At 40.3% G+C, this 17,935-nt stretch overlaps 2 protein-coding genes across 7 annotated transcripts in view; both read left to right on the plus strand.

Moving 5' to 3' along the window:
• The first annotated feature begins 543 nt into the window (after positions 1 to 543).
• Positions 544 to 10,965, plus strand: LOC147339350 (sorting nexin-1-like). Its single transcript, XM_086293442.1, has 15 exons — positions 544 to 702; positions 1,186 to 1,309; positions 3,467 to 3,591; positions 3,726 to 3,792; positions 3,912 to 3,955; positions 4,044 to 4,185; positions 4,273 to 4,351; positions 4,480 to 4,555; positions 4,654 to 4,767; positions 4,961 to 5,054; positions 5,212 to 5,417; positions 5,920 to 6,063; positions 9,040 to 9,120; positions 9,577 to 9,648; positions 9,807 to 10,965. The coding sequence occupies exons 1-15, from the start codon at positions 583 to 585 to the stop codon at positions 9,855 to 9,857; spliced, it is 1,539 nt and encodes a 512-aa protein (XP_086149568.1). The 5' UTR covers positions 544 to 582; the 3' UTR covers positions 9,858 to 10,965.
• A 3,914-nt stretch (positions 10,966 to 14,879) lies between these two features.
• Positions 14,880 to 17,935, plus strand: part of csnk1g1 (casein kinase 1, gamma 1) — a 39,066-nt gene continuing 36,010 nt past the window's right edge. For 3 of the 6 annotated variants that reach the window (XM_086293192.1, XM_086293200.1, XM_086293219.1), the window contains exon 1: positions 14,882 to 15,071. The gene's annotated coding sequence lies outside the window, so the exon portion shown is untranslated. Of the gene's footprint in view, positions 15,072 to 17,935 lie in introns of all 6 variants that reach the window. The other 3 variants (XM_086293183.1, XM_086293175.1, XM_086293210.1) reach the window with 3 other exon arrangements.

The raw sequence follows: 17,935 nt of genomic DNA on the forward strand, positions 1-17,935 counted from the left end.
TGTTTAGCTGCTTGTTAATCGTTAAGCCGTTTTTGCTTTTTTGGTGGTCTTTGGTCTTTGACGTTTCTGTGGATACCACACATGTCTATAATCAAATAACAGATCTGGCGGTACCTCATGTCCCTCTAGCTCCTGGTACCATGGGCATTGAGGTTCAAACAATCGAAATGCATTGTGGGAGATGTAGTTTACGGTCAGCATGCGCTTTTAAGCCGCATACAGTAAACTTTAAGTAAACTTTAACGGTCATGCACAAACTTTTGCGAGGAACATAAAATTACATATTTTGACATATGCGCTCTAGACATTGTTCACGGTGCCAAATAAGCAAACAGTTTGGAAATTTTGTTTGTTTGTTTGTTTGTTTTGGGGGGGGGGGTGTTTTTAGATATTTGTCTAAGAAGCACACTCTCAGCAAAAATCTGCAATCTGAAATCAAAGACACTGTTTCTCTTGGGTTACAACGTGCAGTGGTTTCCGAGGCTGTAATGTGACCAAGTGACCGGCAGGTGTCGCTGCAGCCGCTCAACCGCCGGCCCCCCCTTCACTTCCGGGACGCCAGTTGCGCTCACAACAGGGAATATGGCGGCCAGCTCGGATCGGAACCCACCTCCTTTCCCCACAGCAGAGGAGTCAGAGCCGGGATTGTGTGACATGGCAGACGCGGACAGCGACGAGGGCGAGGACATCTTCGTTAGTAACGTAGGTTCCCGCTTCGGTGACACCAGTAACAAATTGACGTGTGTTTTTAGGTTTGCATTAAGTCAGAGTCAGAAAGCCTGCATTTTTTTTTATATCTCAACTGACCTGCATTCAGGGCATCCCAAAACGCTGAGGCTTTGACGGACAGTCGCGAAATACGGGCAGGTTTTCTTTGGAAGCAGCGAAAGTGATTTGTAAAGGTGTCCGGAGTTGGCTGAGAGTTAAAATTGGCCTCTCTTTATTACCAAGTAATAGGTTTTATCACTGCTTTTGTCTTGTTCGGCCTGTTCCCGTTGGTTAATTGTTAATTAAAACGCTGGCTTCGTTCACAGTCAAGCCCCTCTTACTTATCGTTTTAGCAGAATTAATAAATCAAAATTTGGTGAGCTCCGTTAGTCACATGACTCCACCCTGCTTATCAGCCCCTGTCCTAACGGGCTGCAAACTGTAATGACAGCTCGTCTCTGTGGTGGTTGTCTGCAGAGTAACCCCGTGTCTGTGAGCCGGGGAGTTTCTCAGCCCGACCGCGTCAGCGAGGAGGCGGCCAGCAGCACAGCGGCCAAGGCCAACGGAGTTCACTCCGACGATGACAACGATCTGTTTGCTGGTGAGGACACACTTCCCCCTAACAACATCTGCCAGTTCACTCGTGACTCTGCAGCATCCACAGCTTCTTGCTCTTGACTGTATCATTTTTCATGGCGATCTTGCACAGATAACATAATACTACAACAACAACAACAAACAAGCATGGTGACAGCTTGCTTTACTCAACTCAAGATTATGCAAACATGTTGATGATTTAAGTTTATGTGGCATAGTAGTTGGTGCCAGAAAGTTCAGAGTATTTCAAAAACTGCAGATCCGACCGGATCAGAGGAAAATTACCCTGCTGCATATTGATAGGAAGGCAATAACAAGTCAACTCATTACAGCCAAGGTGTGCAGAAGAGCATCTCTGCATGCACAACACATAAGACCTCGAAGCAGATGGACTACAGCAGTAGATACTAGTGTTAGAAAAGATGTACCGATTCAACTTCTTTACTCAAGTAGAAGTGAAAAAGTAATAAAGTACAGGGTATGAAATGTACTCAAAGTAAGAGAATAAAAGTAGCTCAATGAAGAGAAGGGGAAAGTATAGAGGATGGCTTTGACTCTAAACAGGAAAATGAGTAGGGAAGAGTCCGATGCATGCTCAATCATCCAGGTAAGGAAATCCCAAAAAGTTGATTCTGTTCATCTGTACGTAGCGTTTTTAGGGGGAGAAAAGTTTTGTCACTTGTCCAAGTGACTTCTTCAGTCTCAGCTGACTGCAGGTCACTTGGATGAGTGAGGAAACGTTTCTCATACTGAAAATGCTACATCTAGATGAACAGAAATTTTTGGGAGTAGGGAAGAGGTTAAAGTGGATTCAGCAGGAGCTCTAAAATCAGTTGTAATGACTTAATATGGGAAAAGAAACACAACTCAAAATAATTTCTATTGAGAGCTCCAGTAGATGTTCTTAATATGCAGACTGTGATCAGGTGAACTGTATAACTCCTGCTGCTGAGCTGCTCTTTGTGGATTTACACACCTGAATTTAACAGTTGTTTAAGTTTGAGTTGTTCTGGCTCATTTCCATCCTCTACACTGACAATACACTGTTTATGCTGTCGTCATATTAGACACTATACAGGGGAATGAAGGTGGAATTCGATGACCGAAGCATCATCAGTTTAACTTCAGATTCTTCCCTGCTACCCTTGATGTACCTAACTCTGACCACTGTCACACACTGTTCTTTACTTTAAATTATCACAGTACAACAAACTAACCTGTTTATAATACACTAACCTGCAAATGATTTTTATGCAACTTTTCTTTCATCTCTGAGTGAAGTTAGCTCTTTCTTTTCTCTCCCTTTGAAATACAGCAGCTGGACCTTCAGCTAGCAATACACTGTGCGCCAAACCTTTTGTCTTCAGTAGGGCCAGCTAGATGTTGAAGTACTGCAATTGCAACTCACTGACACCCGCAGTCGTTCCGGTGTTGTGGCAAAAAAAAACAACCCACTGGCCCACTTTAATCCCAGACTATAGCACAGTTTTGCCTCTTTTGTCTATTTCTATGCAACATCCGCTGGTGATGAATAAATGAACAGGGTTGTCTTCCACGTGTTTCTATTTAGGGTCAAATCAGTTTGATGTTTGGAGCTTCGCAGTGACGAAATAATATCTCTACCCAAATGAGTCTGTTTTGAAAATGTAAGGCGTAAAGGTAAAAAAGTAGTCAGGAAAAAACTACTCAAGTAAAGTCGAGAAACCTGAAAATTCTACTTAATTACAGTAATGAAGTATTTGTACTTCGTTACTTCCCACCCCTGCAATTGAGCACTGTTTAAACACCACAGCTTACTAGCTGACCATTTTTATGCATCTGTGACCCCAGTTTGGGAGATGTCTGCCTTTTTCCTGAATATTTTTCCCAGAAATCAAGATTCCCTCACAAAATTCACAAAGCTTGTTCTGGTTAGTTTCATATAGTATCTGTTACCTTTCCTCCAAACCACACTGCACAAAAAATTGAAATGAAAATCCAGTTATGAGTAGACATAAGCTGTCAGTCATCAGAAGAGGCTTAAGGCTGGATGTAGATGCTGCTGGTCACCAAAAGCTACCACAATAAATCTGAATTTGAATTTATGAAACTTTTTGCAGCAAGAAATGACAGCCAGTCTGTAAAAGTCTGGAACATGAATGAAAAGGCTTTCTTTCTCCAGATACAAACGTAGAACTGAGCACAGACAAGTCCAGCAGCTCCGCTCGGAAGGAGCCCTCTGGTCCTCGACATGCCTCCACATTCACTCCGAGCCCCGCAGCCATGCAGCCCACCTCCTTGGAGCAGGTACAGGCCACGGCTGAGCCCTCTAAGAACTTGTGAGAATCTCAGTAGCGTGAATGCTTTTCTAATGCTTGCGCTGCAAAGGCTTAGGTGTGTTCAAGGTATGAGTTGTGTTGCTGTCTTCTTATTGGTTGTAGCTGGAAGAGGAAGAAGCCAAGGACAGTTTTGATGTGGATGTTGCTGTCACAAACCCAGAGAAAATCGGTCAGTCTCTTTTTTTTTTCTTCTTTTTTTTTCATCATACAACCTTCTACATTTTGTAGATTAAACTAATGTTATTAATTGTAAAGTAGCTAATTGTGTGATGTTTTTGTCCTCTTTAGGGGATGGCATGAATGCATATGTGGCCTACAAAGTATCCACCAGGGTATATAATCCAGCTTGTGTTAATTCGTGGCTTTCACTAGCTTTTGCTGTTGTGCCTTTCTCATGTCCTGTCACTGATCTTCCACCAGACTTCCTTGCCCATGTTCAGGAGTAAGGTCTTCTCTGTGAGGAGGCGCTTTAGTGACTTCTTGGGCCTTTATGAAAAGCTGTCAGTCAAGCAGTCACTCCATGGATGCATCATTCCACTACCACCAGAGAAAAGTGTTGTAGGTGGGTGCCAGGCATTTGTTTTTTTCTTTGGTTCTGCACTTTTTTTCTCTCTCCCTGCTGTGTGACACGTGTCATTTGGTTCAACAGGAATGACCAAAGTGAAGGTGGGAATGGATGATCCATCATCAGTAGAGTTTGTGGAGAGGAGAAGAGCAGCTCTGGAGAGGTGTGGATCCATATATGATTTACACAGTGACATTATTAACGTCATGTCTAGTTTCTTTGTTGTTGTTTTTTTTTATTACATTTTCTGCTTCACACACTTCATCCCTGATGCCACTGTACTTTATGTAGGTATCTTCAGAGAGTAGTGTCTCACCCATCTTTACTACAGGATCCTGATGTGCGTGAGTTCTTGGAAAGAGAAGACGTGAGTATTTCAAGATATAAAAAGTAGGAATGGGACAAATACTTGACTGGTCACTGCTGAATTTTAAATGTATAATTCTTGGAATGCTTTATGTTCAGTTGCCCAGAGCCGTGAACACCCAAGCACTGAGTGGAGCAGGTTTCCTCAAAATGATCAATAAGGCATCAGATGCTGTCAACAAGATGACCATCAAGATGAATGAGTCTGACACTGTAAGGGCTGAAAAGAGGGCTGAAGTGTTTAGTTTTTACATACCGTTCCACATGTGGCCTCCAAATGTAAATTTGCATAAGGATGAGTAGGAACAGACCCTGATAGATCTGTGGAGCCAGCAGAAGGCATCAAACAGATCTGCCATTCTAAACACAATGAAGAGGTTGCTGATGTTTATTCTGTGTCTCTCAGTGGTTCGAGGACAAGTTCCAGGAGGTGGAGAATGAGGAGCAACAGCTCAGGAAGCTTCATGTCGTGGTTGACTCCCTTGTCATTCACAGGAAAGGTGAGCTTCACCTGCTTTTTATTGACTTGAGCTTTTCTTTGCATCGTTTATCAAATTAATTTAGGGAAAGAAAACATTTCAGCCCAACTGTCTTTCAGTTCTTTCAGGGTGAAACAAGTAGTCTGAATATATTTTCTGCTTCCGCCTTTAATACCAGAGCTATGTGGGAACACAGCAGTGTTTGCCAAAAGTTTGGCCATGCTTGGGAACTCTGAGGACAATACAGCTCTGTCACGGGCCCTTTCGCAGCTGGCAGAGGTGGAGGACAAGATGGAGCAGCTGCATCAGGAGCAGGCAGCCAGTGACTTCTTCATCTTTGCAGAACTGCTTGGTGACTACATCCGCCTGCTGGGTGCTGTGCGGGTAAGCCTTCTACTTGTACTGTTAGGATGGTGGATAGGATAGGGTAGATGGGAAGAAATATATTTCTTGAGGGAAATGAGGGCGACATCCCAGAGAAAGTAAGATTTGAGAATTTCCTGATGTTGGTAATTTTTGAGTATTTTATGTTGCATTTCTCTCGTAAAACTAAATAAACTGAATGAAGTTATTTACATAAAAATCTTAAAAAAAAAGAAAAGAAGGCAGTATCATTAGTGCAGAAGAACCTATACATGTACGATCAAGTGTCTGAATAGGGCCATTTAATGTTGTGCAAGTGAGCGATGCGATATGCACAGCTTTATGTTCGAATCGCACCGCTTGAGGAAGTAACGACAACAATAAGGGCTCTCCTTAGATCTGTAACCAACCTTTAACGTGGTGCAAGGTCACAGTTTTACTGCAGACAAGCTGTCTGTTGTGTTTCGTGGAAAGATCAGGTGTTGCTACTACCACTGTCTGATCTAAAAATGGATGTCCACAGGGCTGCTTTGACCAGCGCATGCGGGCGTGGCAGAGGTGGCAGGAGGCTCAGAGTACACTCCAAAAGAAGAGAGAGGCCGAGGCCAAGCTCTTGTGGGCCAACAAACCCGACAAACTGCAGCAGGCCAAAGAAGAGATCACTGAGGTAACAGTGGCAGTGAGCACACAGTTAATGCAGCACTCAAAGTCTTTAGTTTACACCAAAATGAACTTCAAAGGTTTTTCTTTTCTTTTTAAATTTCTCCTGCAGCAGATTGTTGATCAGGCCAGTTTGACAAACAGGTTACAGGAACCCAAACAAAAAAGTTTCATTTAAAATACTTTGACATCTTGTTCTGATTTCGGAGACACTCCCATTACCAACATGTCAGCTTCTTCAAATATATAAACATTTAGTTTTTTTTCTTTGCTTTTATTAAATTATCAGCTTCTTATCAAAGTGGAGATGTAAGAGTAATTTTGTTCATTTATTTAGTTCTTTTTGTCAGCAAGATTGCAAAAAAAGCTGCAAACCGAAAATCCATGTAACAAGTTGCTGTATGGTTGTGGATTATTTTGTAAGATGGCACTGTGAAGCTGCTTTTTCACCAATTTCTGACATTGGTTAATATTGAACTGCTCCAACACTAATATAGTTTGGTATCTGTTAGAGTGTTGTCATTAGTGGAATTGATTTCACATCAGTACGACACTGAAGGAATTTAATTTGAAGTGTGGGTTGTCAGCTACACTTGGGTTTAACAAGTTGTTGCATTGACCTGTTAGAAAATACATCTGTTTTTTTGGCTTGTTTCATTTGGTGGGTTTTTTTGTTCGATTCTTCCATTACAGTGTTGTTTGCTGGCCCAATGTTGTGAAGCAGTTTAGTGTGTAAATTCACTTTGTGTGTCATATTCTTTTGGTGCTGGTAGCTCACCAGGGCCCTATTTCAGGAAGCCGGTTTAGTGCAAACTCTGAGTAAGTATACCCTGAGTTAACGAAAACTCTGGGTTTTCGGTTTCACAAAGCGAGTTTAGATTAATTCTGAGTGAGTTACTATGACGACACACTCCGTGAAGCTAACCTGCCCCCTAGCAGGTTTACTTCAACTAACCCTGACCTTCTCCGCCTCTTTGTCAGAAACCTGACTGTAGGAAGTGTCAGACATGGCGTGCTCCTTCCTTGAAGAGCCAGCAGATGTTGAAGCCCAAATTCTCCGCAGAGCTCTCCGCCGGGAGAGAGTGATTAGAGCGCGTTTGGACATTTTATCATTTCCTGATGATTTTCTGTGTGAACGTTACCGTTTTTCAGCACAATCTATAATTTATTTGAATAACATCCTCAGGCCTAATATTGCTCATGTGACACATCGTGGACATCCTCTCAGTTCTGTACATATTATTTGTATTGCACTTCGGTTTTTTGCAAACGGGAGCTTTCTGTATAATATTGGTGACGCTGAGCACGTTTCCAAGGCTACCGTCTGTCGGGCAGTCAGGAATGTTACAGTTGCACTGAAACGTCTCCTGTACTCGTTTGTGGTGTTCCCCGGTCATAGACCCACACGATTCATCAAAGAGGGATGCCACAAAATTGCAGGTATCAGGATGAACGAAACTTAATTCATGATGTGGTGATACTTGAACTACTACTTAAATTTTACATTTATTCTCATGGTTCCCAGGCGTGATTGGCTGTATAGATGGCACTCACATTCCAATCATTGCTCCTTCAGTAAATGAAGGAGACTATGTGAACAGGAAGTCTTTCCACAGCATTAATGTACAGGTACATAGTTCCCTGTAGCATTTCAAACTAACAAATTATTTCATTATAGTAATGGATGCTAATTTGTGTTCTCTGCACTGTGAAAATCATATGTGATGCTGCCAACATTATCACAAATGTGGAAGCCAACTGCTCAGCCTCTGTGAGTGGTGGTGGTGGAGGACCCCCACCTGTTTTTCGGGCCTCCGCTTTTTTTTCTGTTGGCTATAACGGGTCACATTTGAGCATACAGAGTAAGCAAATATGTACTTGTAATGTGCTCAGATAATTTCAATAAGTGCTTACAGAGGGGAAATTAATGTAGCCTCTAACTGCAATTGATTTACATCGGACAAACAGACCAAGCACTATGGCTCATAATACAATTACACCTTACCTGTTTGGACTATATTTTTATATTTCATTTTTACTTGCTGCCAGGAACGTTTGGGGCCTGTTGGGTTGCACCTGCGCTCACATCACATCACAAAATCAAATGTATAAAATACAAAATAAAATATAATAAAATAACGTTTTAAATGGGTGGAAATCCCTAGATCAATGTTTAAATTAACACTCACGCATCGACTCTGTCGGCTATGTTTTGCCATGCATGCTCTCTTTCTTTTGCAGCTGAGGCTGTGTTACTTTTTTTCCGCAAAATTTGCATGTTATCGGCATATGCTGCCATCAGAATTTCGGCCTCAAGCGCTGTAAAATACATTGACCGCGCCTTCTTTCCCTCCGTCTCCATGGTGACTCGCTTAATCTGTGCTCCACTAATCAGGGCTTTATGTATCCTCGTGCAAACGCTTAACTTGGGGTTAAAGCAACTCCGCGTTGACTGAACTAATTGTTATCAGCCTTTCTGAAACCGAATATTCCGAGTTGGACAGTTCGGGGTTACTCAACCCTGAGTATCGTTTTTCACTCTGAGTTTTCTAAACCGACTTCCTGAAATAGGGCCCAGGTTATTCATTCTGTTTTGGAAAGTACTGAATTGGTTATTTTTCCACTCCTACAGTTACCATCCCACTAAGCTGTTGTTGACGGCATCCTTCACTCACATCATCACCACTGATATCAAATTCCTGACCTTTCCTCAATTTGTCATGAACTCAAACTCACGAAGGAAACCAGCAACTGCTTTTGAGCCAGTATAAACTCTTACGACAATATTATTGTATAATACCTTGAATTAAAGCTGAAAGTCTACACTTCAATCACCTCTTTGATTTCACTACGAGGAGTGGATTTCACCCTTTTCCGTCAATGTCGACAGTCATCTGTAGTCTCTCTGTATTTATTAGCTTGTGTTTTGTCATCTTTTGCAAGTTGTGGTGATTTGTTTCTTTTTCTCCCTTTGTGTCGTCAGTGGGAGGCGAGGGTTACTCAGTACGAGAGAGATTTTGACAGAATTGGCATGACTGTACGCAAGGAGGTTCTCAGGTTTGAGGTATGTTGGGAAGGGTTTCTTTTAATGTGTCACCAAAAGTTAGTATCAAAGTAGAATGATTGTGTCTCATTTTGTCACTGCTGGAATGTTAAGAGTGCTACTGTATCTATTTGACCTGGTGAACACTTACGGTTTTTCCAGTAGCACAAGCAACTTCATTGTGAACTCAAGATAGTTGATTTCAAACATGCACTTCATCCCTGCACTTTTCTTGACATTCTTCAGATTCAGTGCTTCAGATTGCACTGATTCATATGAATGTGAGAACAGAGCAGGTAATAATAAATGATGTTAGGGGACTGTGAAAGCTGATGAAAGCCAAAAGCTACAGTGGGTTGTTCTTCACAATAAAGTTGCTGGATTTCAGCTCCTTTTGACCTCAGAAACAGGGGAAGTTCTGCCAGAAATTCCTACAGCCGGCTTGAACCTTAGATGTGACAACTCTTGTGTTTTCAGAAAGAGAAAGCCAAGGACTTCAAGAGCCAGATAATCAAATACCTGGAAGCAATGCTGCAGTCCCAACAGCGGGTAATCACTTAACTATATTAAGCATCATATCCAACATGTACAAGTATTTGTGAGGATAACGAACATGGCTATTAAACTTCGGTAACGATTAACATCTTACTGTTAAAAAAATGTTTTAATAGTCTTTTTGTCTTCTTCTCACTCTGATTGTTTTCCAGCTCATAAAGTTTTGGGAGGCATTCCTGCCTGAGGCGAAAGCGATAGCTTGATGAAGAGGGAGACTCTTTAAAGACCCCGACTGCCTTTTTGAACACTTTACCTCTATAAGCAGGAACTGAGAGGACAATTTTGAAACACACAAGAAACTTCCGTCCGTTTTTTTTCTTTTGTCTTTTTAATGACATCGTCTTCTCTTATCTTGTACAGTACTTCAGTATGATAAGCGCCACATTTCCACAGCATTTCTCTGGTATATTGCCTTGTTTATGTTTCTGATTTAAGATGGTATAAAGCAAGAATCCAGCAGAGATTAACAGGGACACGAGTGTCTGTAAAACTCACCGTCCTGTCAGTGGGATATATATTTATGTCTCTTGTTTATTTTAACATGGAGGTACTGTCCCAAGGTAGCATTGCCTACAGTTTACATTAGAAGATAGGCATATGTGAGTCATTCCACACTAACAGATTGATGCATGTCAGATAATGTTTTGATGCACTAAAATGAATTGTTCTATTTCAAGAGGTTTTTTTGATATTATCAAACAAACACTATTGATAACTGGGGCCATGTACCAGGAGTATTAGCACATTCAAACAGTATATCATAGATTACGTATTAGATGATAGAGGCAGATTTGACAAGGTTACAAGCTTGTCAGAGGCGTTACAAAATGATATAAGTTGTTACAGTGAGCGCAGGGTGTGAAAATGTAACCTCTGCTTTGGTTGTATTTTCTACAGTGACACATATGATAGTTATGTTTATGTCAGTTTCTTCAAGAGTATATATTTGGTCCTATTTTGTCAGACGTGGAGGCCTAAAGGAAACCACTGGGAACTGCTCCAGAGATTTGTCTAGAACCATGAAAGTGACTGACATGTACAAGTGTGCACATATAAAGCACTGAACAGAACTTGTGCAGATTGCTAACCATTCTTTTTTGTTTTGAGAAACTTGTCTAACAATGACAGAAAGACGTTCAAGTGAGATGGTCCCTTATTTTCTTAATCAGCATTTGTAAGTGTAGTTTTTCTGTCATGTCATATTTACGTAAGAATGTGCTTTATTTTTGTAACCACTTTGCATTAGTACACACGTTTTCCTGAAAATGCTGTACATGTAGATGTACAAAATAAATCATTAGTTCAGCTTTGGGACACTTGTTTTTGTTTATGTGAGGTTTTTTTATGTGTTTGGTGGGATTTTCCATTTCACTGGGGAACTGAGATAAATTGTGATCTTCTAGACTTATACTGTACATGTAACATTGACCACTGGTTAGCACTGTCCTCTTTACAAAGATTTTGAAGGTTGGTTTTGACTTCTGCAAAAAACAAAATGCACATCCCTATACGCTGAAGTTTTTATCAAGTTAAATTTACCCTTTAAAAAGGTTGCTCTTACTTGAATAAGATTAACTTAATCAACTTATTCATTTTCTAGCTCATGCTGTCTATGCTACACCTAGACTATCTTCCTTTATCCATGCGCAGTCATAAAGAGATTGTGATACAGAGATTTCTTGAGTAGTGACTTCAAATTTCTAGATTATGGAAATTGAGATTAACTGATGTTTTCCTATTGCTGAAGTGTGATGGAACAACTGTCTAAAAATCATTTCTATCTAACCTGATACCTGCAAAAGCACTAAAGAATCTGTCGTGGAAGAAGGCTGGACGTGAACACAAGTGCAGAATACAGGCAAAAAGTTCAGTATGTTTATTGCATGTTTTGGCAGATGTAGCCCGTCTTTTGTGAGTGAAGCTGCAGAGTTTAATATGGTGGGATTGGTGAGTAGTATCTGGTATGCAGCTTAAAGGACTACTGTGTGCTAGGTCATGATAGAGACTAGTTATAGTGGCTTATTTTCAGGGGCCCTAGTTACAGGGGGTGTAGTCCAGTGCAGAGCTGTTTCTATTTGGTTTAGGATTGTCTTTAAGACTTGGAGATGTGTAATTTTGGCATTGATTTCTTAAATTATTATTGAATGAAGACATTGATTTGATGCATGTAAGAAAAAAAAGATTCATTTGTCTTTATTTTTTCCTCCTATCTCCCTACCCTGTGTTCTCAATGAAAAAAAAAAAGAAAAACACAAATAAAAAGAAGGAAAGAGATAGGAGAGAAAAGCCCAACAATTCCCCCTGAGCAAGCACTAGGTGACAGTGGGGAGGAAAACCTCCCTTTAAATAGGAAGAAACCTCTGACAGAACCAGGCTCAGGAAGGGACAGTCAACTGCCGTGACTGGTTGGGGTGTGAGGGTGAAAAATGATGAAGAGGGAGGGGAGACCAACAGAGAGATGATCGGAGAGGAAGGGGAGAGAAAAGGTGGAGGAAGACGAGACTACGCCTCCTCATGATCAAGTGAGAAAGCAGGAGAATCCTTCCTTTTGAAAAAGCAGAAGCGTTTTTTTTCTTCTTTTTCAGTCACTGTTCCTGGAGCGCTGAGGTTTTTTATGTCATCGATTGCTTCTGCGTTTCCCCTCTCAACTTTCTTGCATCTTTTCTACAGTTCTTCTAATTTTGCTTGTTTTTCTTCAAGCTTTTCTTTCAGTTCTTTTTTTATTTTGCCTCCTGTACTAGCTTTGCCTCGTGTCTGTATTCCTCCGTTGTACTTGGTTGTACATGTCTTCTAACTCCTGATTTCTCCAGTGCATTTTTTGAAGCGTACACTGTAGGTCTTTATGTGTTTTATCTTGTTCTTATTTCTTGTTCTCAGGTCTATAATCTGCTGCCGTACTTATCCAAATATTATTTCCCAGCCTTCATTTATAATCTAAATGTTGGGCTGTTATTGTGTATTGTTAATTTGTTGGTCTTGTCAGTTCATGAGAAATTCATTGTGCGTTTCTTCCAAGTGTTTATTTTGGGGTTCCATTTGTCTGCACTTCTCCTCTAGTTAAATGTTCTCTGCTTGCATTTGTTGAACCCTGTTCTCTAGATTGTGGTTTTCTTACTTTCAGCTAATGCCCTTCAGATGGATAATACGTCTTCTGGGGAATTTAACTGGTCACCTCAGAGAGGAGAGTCAGGGGAAACTTTTTTTTGTGGTGTTTTCTCTGAGACATGTTGGAGTCTTGATACAGTGACTGTAGAAGATCCAATTATGGATGGATGGATAGATAGGTTGCAAAGATGACCCCCTCTCCTGCCCCGCTCACACTCTGTTTCTCTCTCACACACATAACATCTTCCTGCCCTATTCAGCAATTTAACAAGTTAAACTGTATATGGACATCTTCAACTTTCCGCACTTCTTCCTGGCTGAAGAATTACAAAATATTAATAATTTTTTTAGTTGAATAAATATCTACTATGTTACCAAAATTATTTATTATTAACCGAAAACGACTAGTGTTTTGGTAACTTTTCAAATCATTCCTTTAAGAAATGATGCAATAAACCACAATGAAAAAACCTCAGTAGACATAGAATTGCATTATTGGAAAATTTTCCATAAGATATCAAAAGTGAAAGTAATTATTCTGCAGAAATACATTCCCAATCGATGTTAAAGTAATTAATATTACTGCTTCATATGTTTCAGATTGAGCTCATTTTAAGTACTCCATATTTTGTTTAATGTCCAGCATCATTTTCTATAAAACATATGCTCAACATATGCTTTAATATGCTCTTTTAGCTTTTCAGCTCCACCTTTTTGCTTTTGTTTCCATCTTTATCAGCCATATCTTCCACACTAAAACAAATTCTACAGGGTGCACAAGCGAGGTAAGGGAGGGTTGTGTTAAGAGACTTGATTGGGCAATACAGTGTAATAAAAATTACCAATGGGCTGGTGTCAGAGTGGGGCTAGTCTGTATAATAAGTTTGCGCTAGGCTCCAGTCTTGGCTTGTAAAGCTTGATTTAGACTTCTGCTGGAAAGCTACGTCCTAACCATGTCATTCAAGTCGTTGTGGTATGCATCAATCTGACATGTAGTTACATTGCTTGAGAGGTGCATATCAGGTTACGTAGAAGGTTATGGCACAGGGTTAAAATGAGTTAGAGTGTAAAATACACAGAAATTACATATAAGCAGTGCCACAATATTTTGACACCACCCTCTTTAGCATCCTTGTAATAAGACAACTTACATCCTTTTTTATTTATTCCTTCAAGGAATAAAACAACCCTGAGTTCCCTGATTGACAAAAGTACCAACACAATTTTTTTATGCTGGATTTGTTTAGACTCACAAAAATAATGGAACTGTCAATCTTATTAATCTCTGGGTCTTTTTCACAACATGACTTTTGTCCCGTCTTCCTCCCCTCAACCCTAACCTGTCACAGCAGAAGGCCGCCCCTCCCTGAGCCGGGTTCTGCCAGAGGTTTCTTCCCACTGTTACCAAGTGCTTTCTCATTGGGGACCGTCTGATTGTTTTTTTTTTTGTGTGTGTGTGTGTGTGTGTGTGTGTGTGTGTGTGTGTGTGTGTGTGTGTGTGTGTGTGTGTGTGTGTGTGTGTGTGTGTGTGTGTGTGTATTATTGTAGTGTTTTTACTTTGGGGTGACTGTTATTATGATTTGGTGCTATTTAAATGAAAGTTAATCAAATCGAATTTAATTGAAATTGCTCTATATTTCACATATTGTGGAAGTTCAAGCACCAGAATTTGTGCAAGTCCATCGCTAAAAACAGTAATGCATTACACAATGACTGTATAAAATAATCAAAATACTTTATTAATCCATGATAACAAAGTAATGTGGTCACAGCTGGTCCCAGACAGTAATAACTGTAACTGACTAAATTTAATTAAATATTACTAAGTTACAAAATCTAATAAAATACTTCTAATATACGTAAATAGGTTAATTATAAATATCCCAGTATATAGCACAAATTATATATATGGTTGATATTGAGATGCCCCTATTTTCAAACTATAAAACTTTCTTTTCTCTGTAGAGCATGTGTATAAGGGTACACAACTATAGAAGTATGTATTTGTGCATTAGATAAAGATGACCAATGACTGATTTTACAGTCAATGGTCTCATCGCTAATTAGCCAATCTCAGTGTGACCTGGAAGTGTGCGTGGTGAAGCGGGCGGTGCCGTCTTTCTACATCCGGTATGCTCGAACCTCTCACGAGCAGCGAAGGCAGACGAAGAATGGAGAGAGCCGCTCGGCTGTTCTAGCTTGAGACAACAGCAACAACGGGCAGCACAGAAAACCTCCCCATCACAGGCGGCGTTTTTTGTTGCGAAAAACGACAAGCTGTGCCCCGACTGTCTGGATTTCCCACAGCGAAGGTGAGCCTGAGGTGTTTGCTAGCCAAGCAGCATTTAGTTGCAGGCTTTTGGTTCTTGGCTAATGTTTTCGCTGCTAACGGAGCTAATTTCCTTGTTGCACTCGGTCCAGCTGTCACCTAGCCATCAGTAGGTGCTAGTTAAGGCGTTGACACCAGGCAGAGAGAGGGGCTGCTACATTTGCTGCCCTTTAAAACTACTCTGTTTTCATAATTAACATGAAAATGTCCATCCTGTGATTTTTCTCACACTATATTTTGAGCCATTGTGGCTAAGTAATGTTTGCTAACGTTAGCTTTATGGCTGATCAGTCTGGTTTGACGGTGGCGTGAAGGTAATTTTATTAAGCTGATGGTTCGTTTACCTACTACTCGACGTGACCGACACTAATGATACGGCTGGCTTTGAAACGCTGACGTGCAGCTGCCACCTCTCTTCCTTGTTTTGATTTAACCTTAGGCCTGCTGGTAAAGGATCGATCAGCCTCAGCTGCCTCTAACCAGCACTTCCTCACATAGAAAACCTAGTGCCTTGACTGCTTACTACAAGGTGAGGGATGCTCACAATAGGAAAGGTTGAACCCAGGGCCCCTGTCAGCCTGCTCGTCGTCGGCACAGTTGTAAATGTTGGACTGGATCTGGTCTGGTCGTCCCAGGTGCGCACGCTCGGGATTAAAGTCAGTTTAAATTTTACTTCTGTGTGTACCTCCAGTGTACATTTTCTTTGCTACTAGTCATATTTTAATACACGTGGACCGTCTTAAAGTAAAGTGTCTTGCTACTGAATCAATATGGGATGACTTGTGATCGGTATTTTGCAGTAAAATAACGGCGTGTCATGCTCCGTAAAGCAGCTCTGAAGGTCACATTTTATTGATATATTAGTAGTTGAACAATTGTCTAGTATAAGTCATCGTGAGAACATAATAAATGATGTGAAATAGTTTGTGTAGAGCTCAGGCTCACTGTTTGCACATCTTAGGAAGATCCACGTTTAGGCAAAGTGCAAATAGATTAGGTTTTTTTTAAAAACTTGTTTTCGCATCTGGAACATGTTTGTTCAAACTGGTGAATTTACAATTGCATGATACACTCTTGATGATCTTGCAGTATTTGCACAATCATTAGTTCAAACCTAAGGAAAAAAATCACATTGCCATGCTTACAATTTATTTTTATGTGTTTATTTATTGTTGTTATTACTGTGTGAATTCTCAGAGGAGGAAGAGCATGGACTATAAAAATTAAATTCAGTTCTAGTTCATTAGAGCTGCTGCCTTTAAGGAGAGAGGCAGCAGCCTTTAGCTGGCACGGCCACAGTAGGAGTCTGCACTGTTGGCAGGCCCCCCTCTCAAGCTGATCTTTCTACTGAAGGTTAATTACTGCACTGAGAGCCTTTATGTTTCCATAAAAAATGGTTTAAAAAAAAAAGTCAACAGATTAGTAATTTTTAATAGATGCTAATCAGCTTGAAGCATCTTTCGGTTTCTCGTAGTATTTTGACAGGCACATTTGTGCACTGTAATCAAGGTTTTTCAAATATATTTTCAGTGCCTCCTGACTGTGATACTGAAGGAAAAGTACTCTTGAATAGTTCTGAGTGTTAAAGCTGCCTATTAACCAATTGCATGAAGTTTCCTAAGCTTTTGATTGCCAGTAAATGGTAATCCAATAAAATCTTGTGCTTCTGATTTGACTACAGACAAATTAGTTTTTGATTCTCTCCACATTTCTATATTTCAGCGGCTCTGAAAACATGCCGTCATAATACATTACTTAGATATTTCTGCAAATGCCACATTCCTCCTTCATCATTTCTGGATTAGAACTAGAAAATAAAATGCCTCGATGCACATTTTCAGCTGAGAGAATATCAGTGATGTGACAGATATGTGAGATCAGCAACAACAACTCAACTCTGAAAGCATCTCCAGTAATATGACACATTTCCTCTTCATGCACAGTGAGCGTCATTCAGAGTTGTAAAGATTTAGGATATCCCCATTGTGGAGACAGTCTGCCCTACCTGAACAGAGTAGCATTTAAGTATTCAAAATATGCAAAGGTTTAAGTACATTAAATGGATCGTTTGTAAGTCTCGCATCCTGAGATTTAGTTTAGTGGTTACAAAGTGACTGCAGTTATTTATTTTCAGCTAAAAAGGAAGTGGCAAATCTAATTTGTACATTGGTGTTTAAGAATCCAAAATATTTATGAGGTTTTTTAAATTTTCTTATTGAACCCAATAATTAGAGCAGAATAATTACAATATTGACAGCTTTAATGCAGTCTAATGAAATGCCACTGTGCAAATGAGCACATCATAAAACATAGGCTGTGCCATGACAAAGTCAATACCCTCATAAGGAGGGAGGCTGCATTTACTGCTAATCTGTTCTAGTGCAGGATAAAACTAAATATAGCATCTGCTGGAGTTTGGCCATCTGGTCAAAAAATAGTACTGATTGATGATCAATCAAAATCATAATTTTCTCAATATATGTAGTTGAACTCATATCATATGATTAGCATCAAGTGTCCTCTCAGATGTTCAGACTACATCTTGAGCTTCTTTTGACATGTTACATTAGACCTTTCGCCACTATTCTGTTTACGAAAGAAGTTGTACATTAGGTCCAGAGGGACATTGAGTCCACTGTTAATGTGTTTCTCCAAGCTTATCAAGTCAGTCAGTCAGGGTGTTGGGATGATCCATGTACTCAAGCAGCAAGACAGGCCACTACATGACTGTTTCAGCTGTGTGGTGTCAGGTATAACTCTCTATCCATTGTGGTAGTAAATATTTAGCATAGTGTGCTGTTTTTCCTTTTCTTGGCTTACTCTCGCCATAATGTGAATTAGTGTGAC

This window comes from Aulonocara sp. 'chitande type north' Nkhata Bay, linkage group LG1, assembly GCF_057382095.1.
Source record: "Aulonocara sp. 'chitande type north' Nkhata Bay isolate Kocher_YH1m ecotype deep benthic linkage group LG1, A_spYH_male_GT1.1, whole genome shotgun sequence".
Taxonomy (NCBI): domain Eukaryota; kingdom Metazoa; phylum Chordata; class Actinopteri; order Cichliformes; family Cichlidae; genus Aulonocara; species Aulonocara sp. 'chitande type north' Nkhata Bay.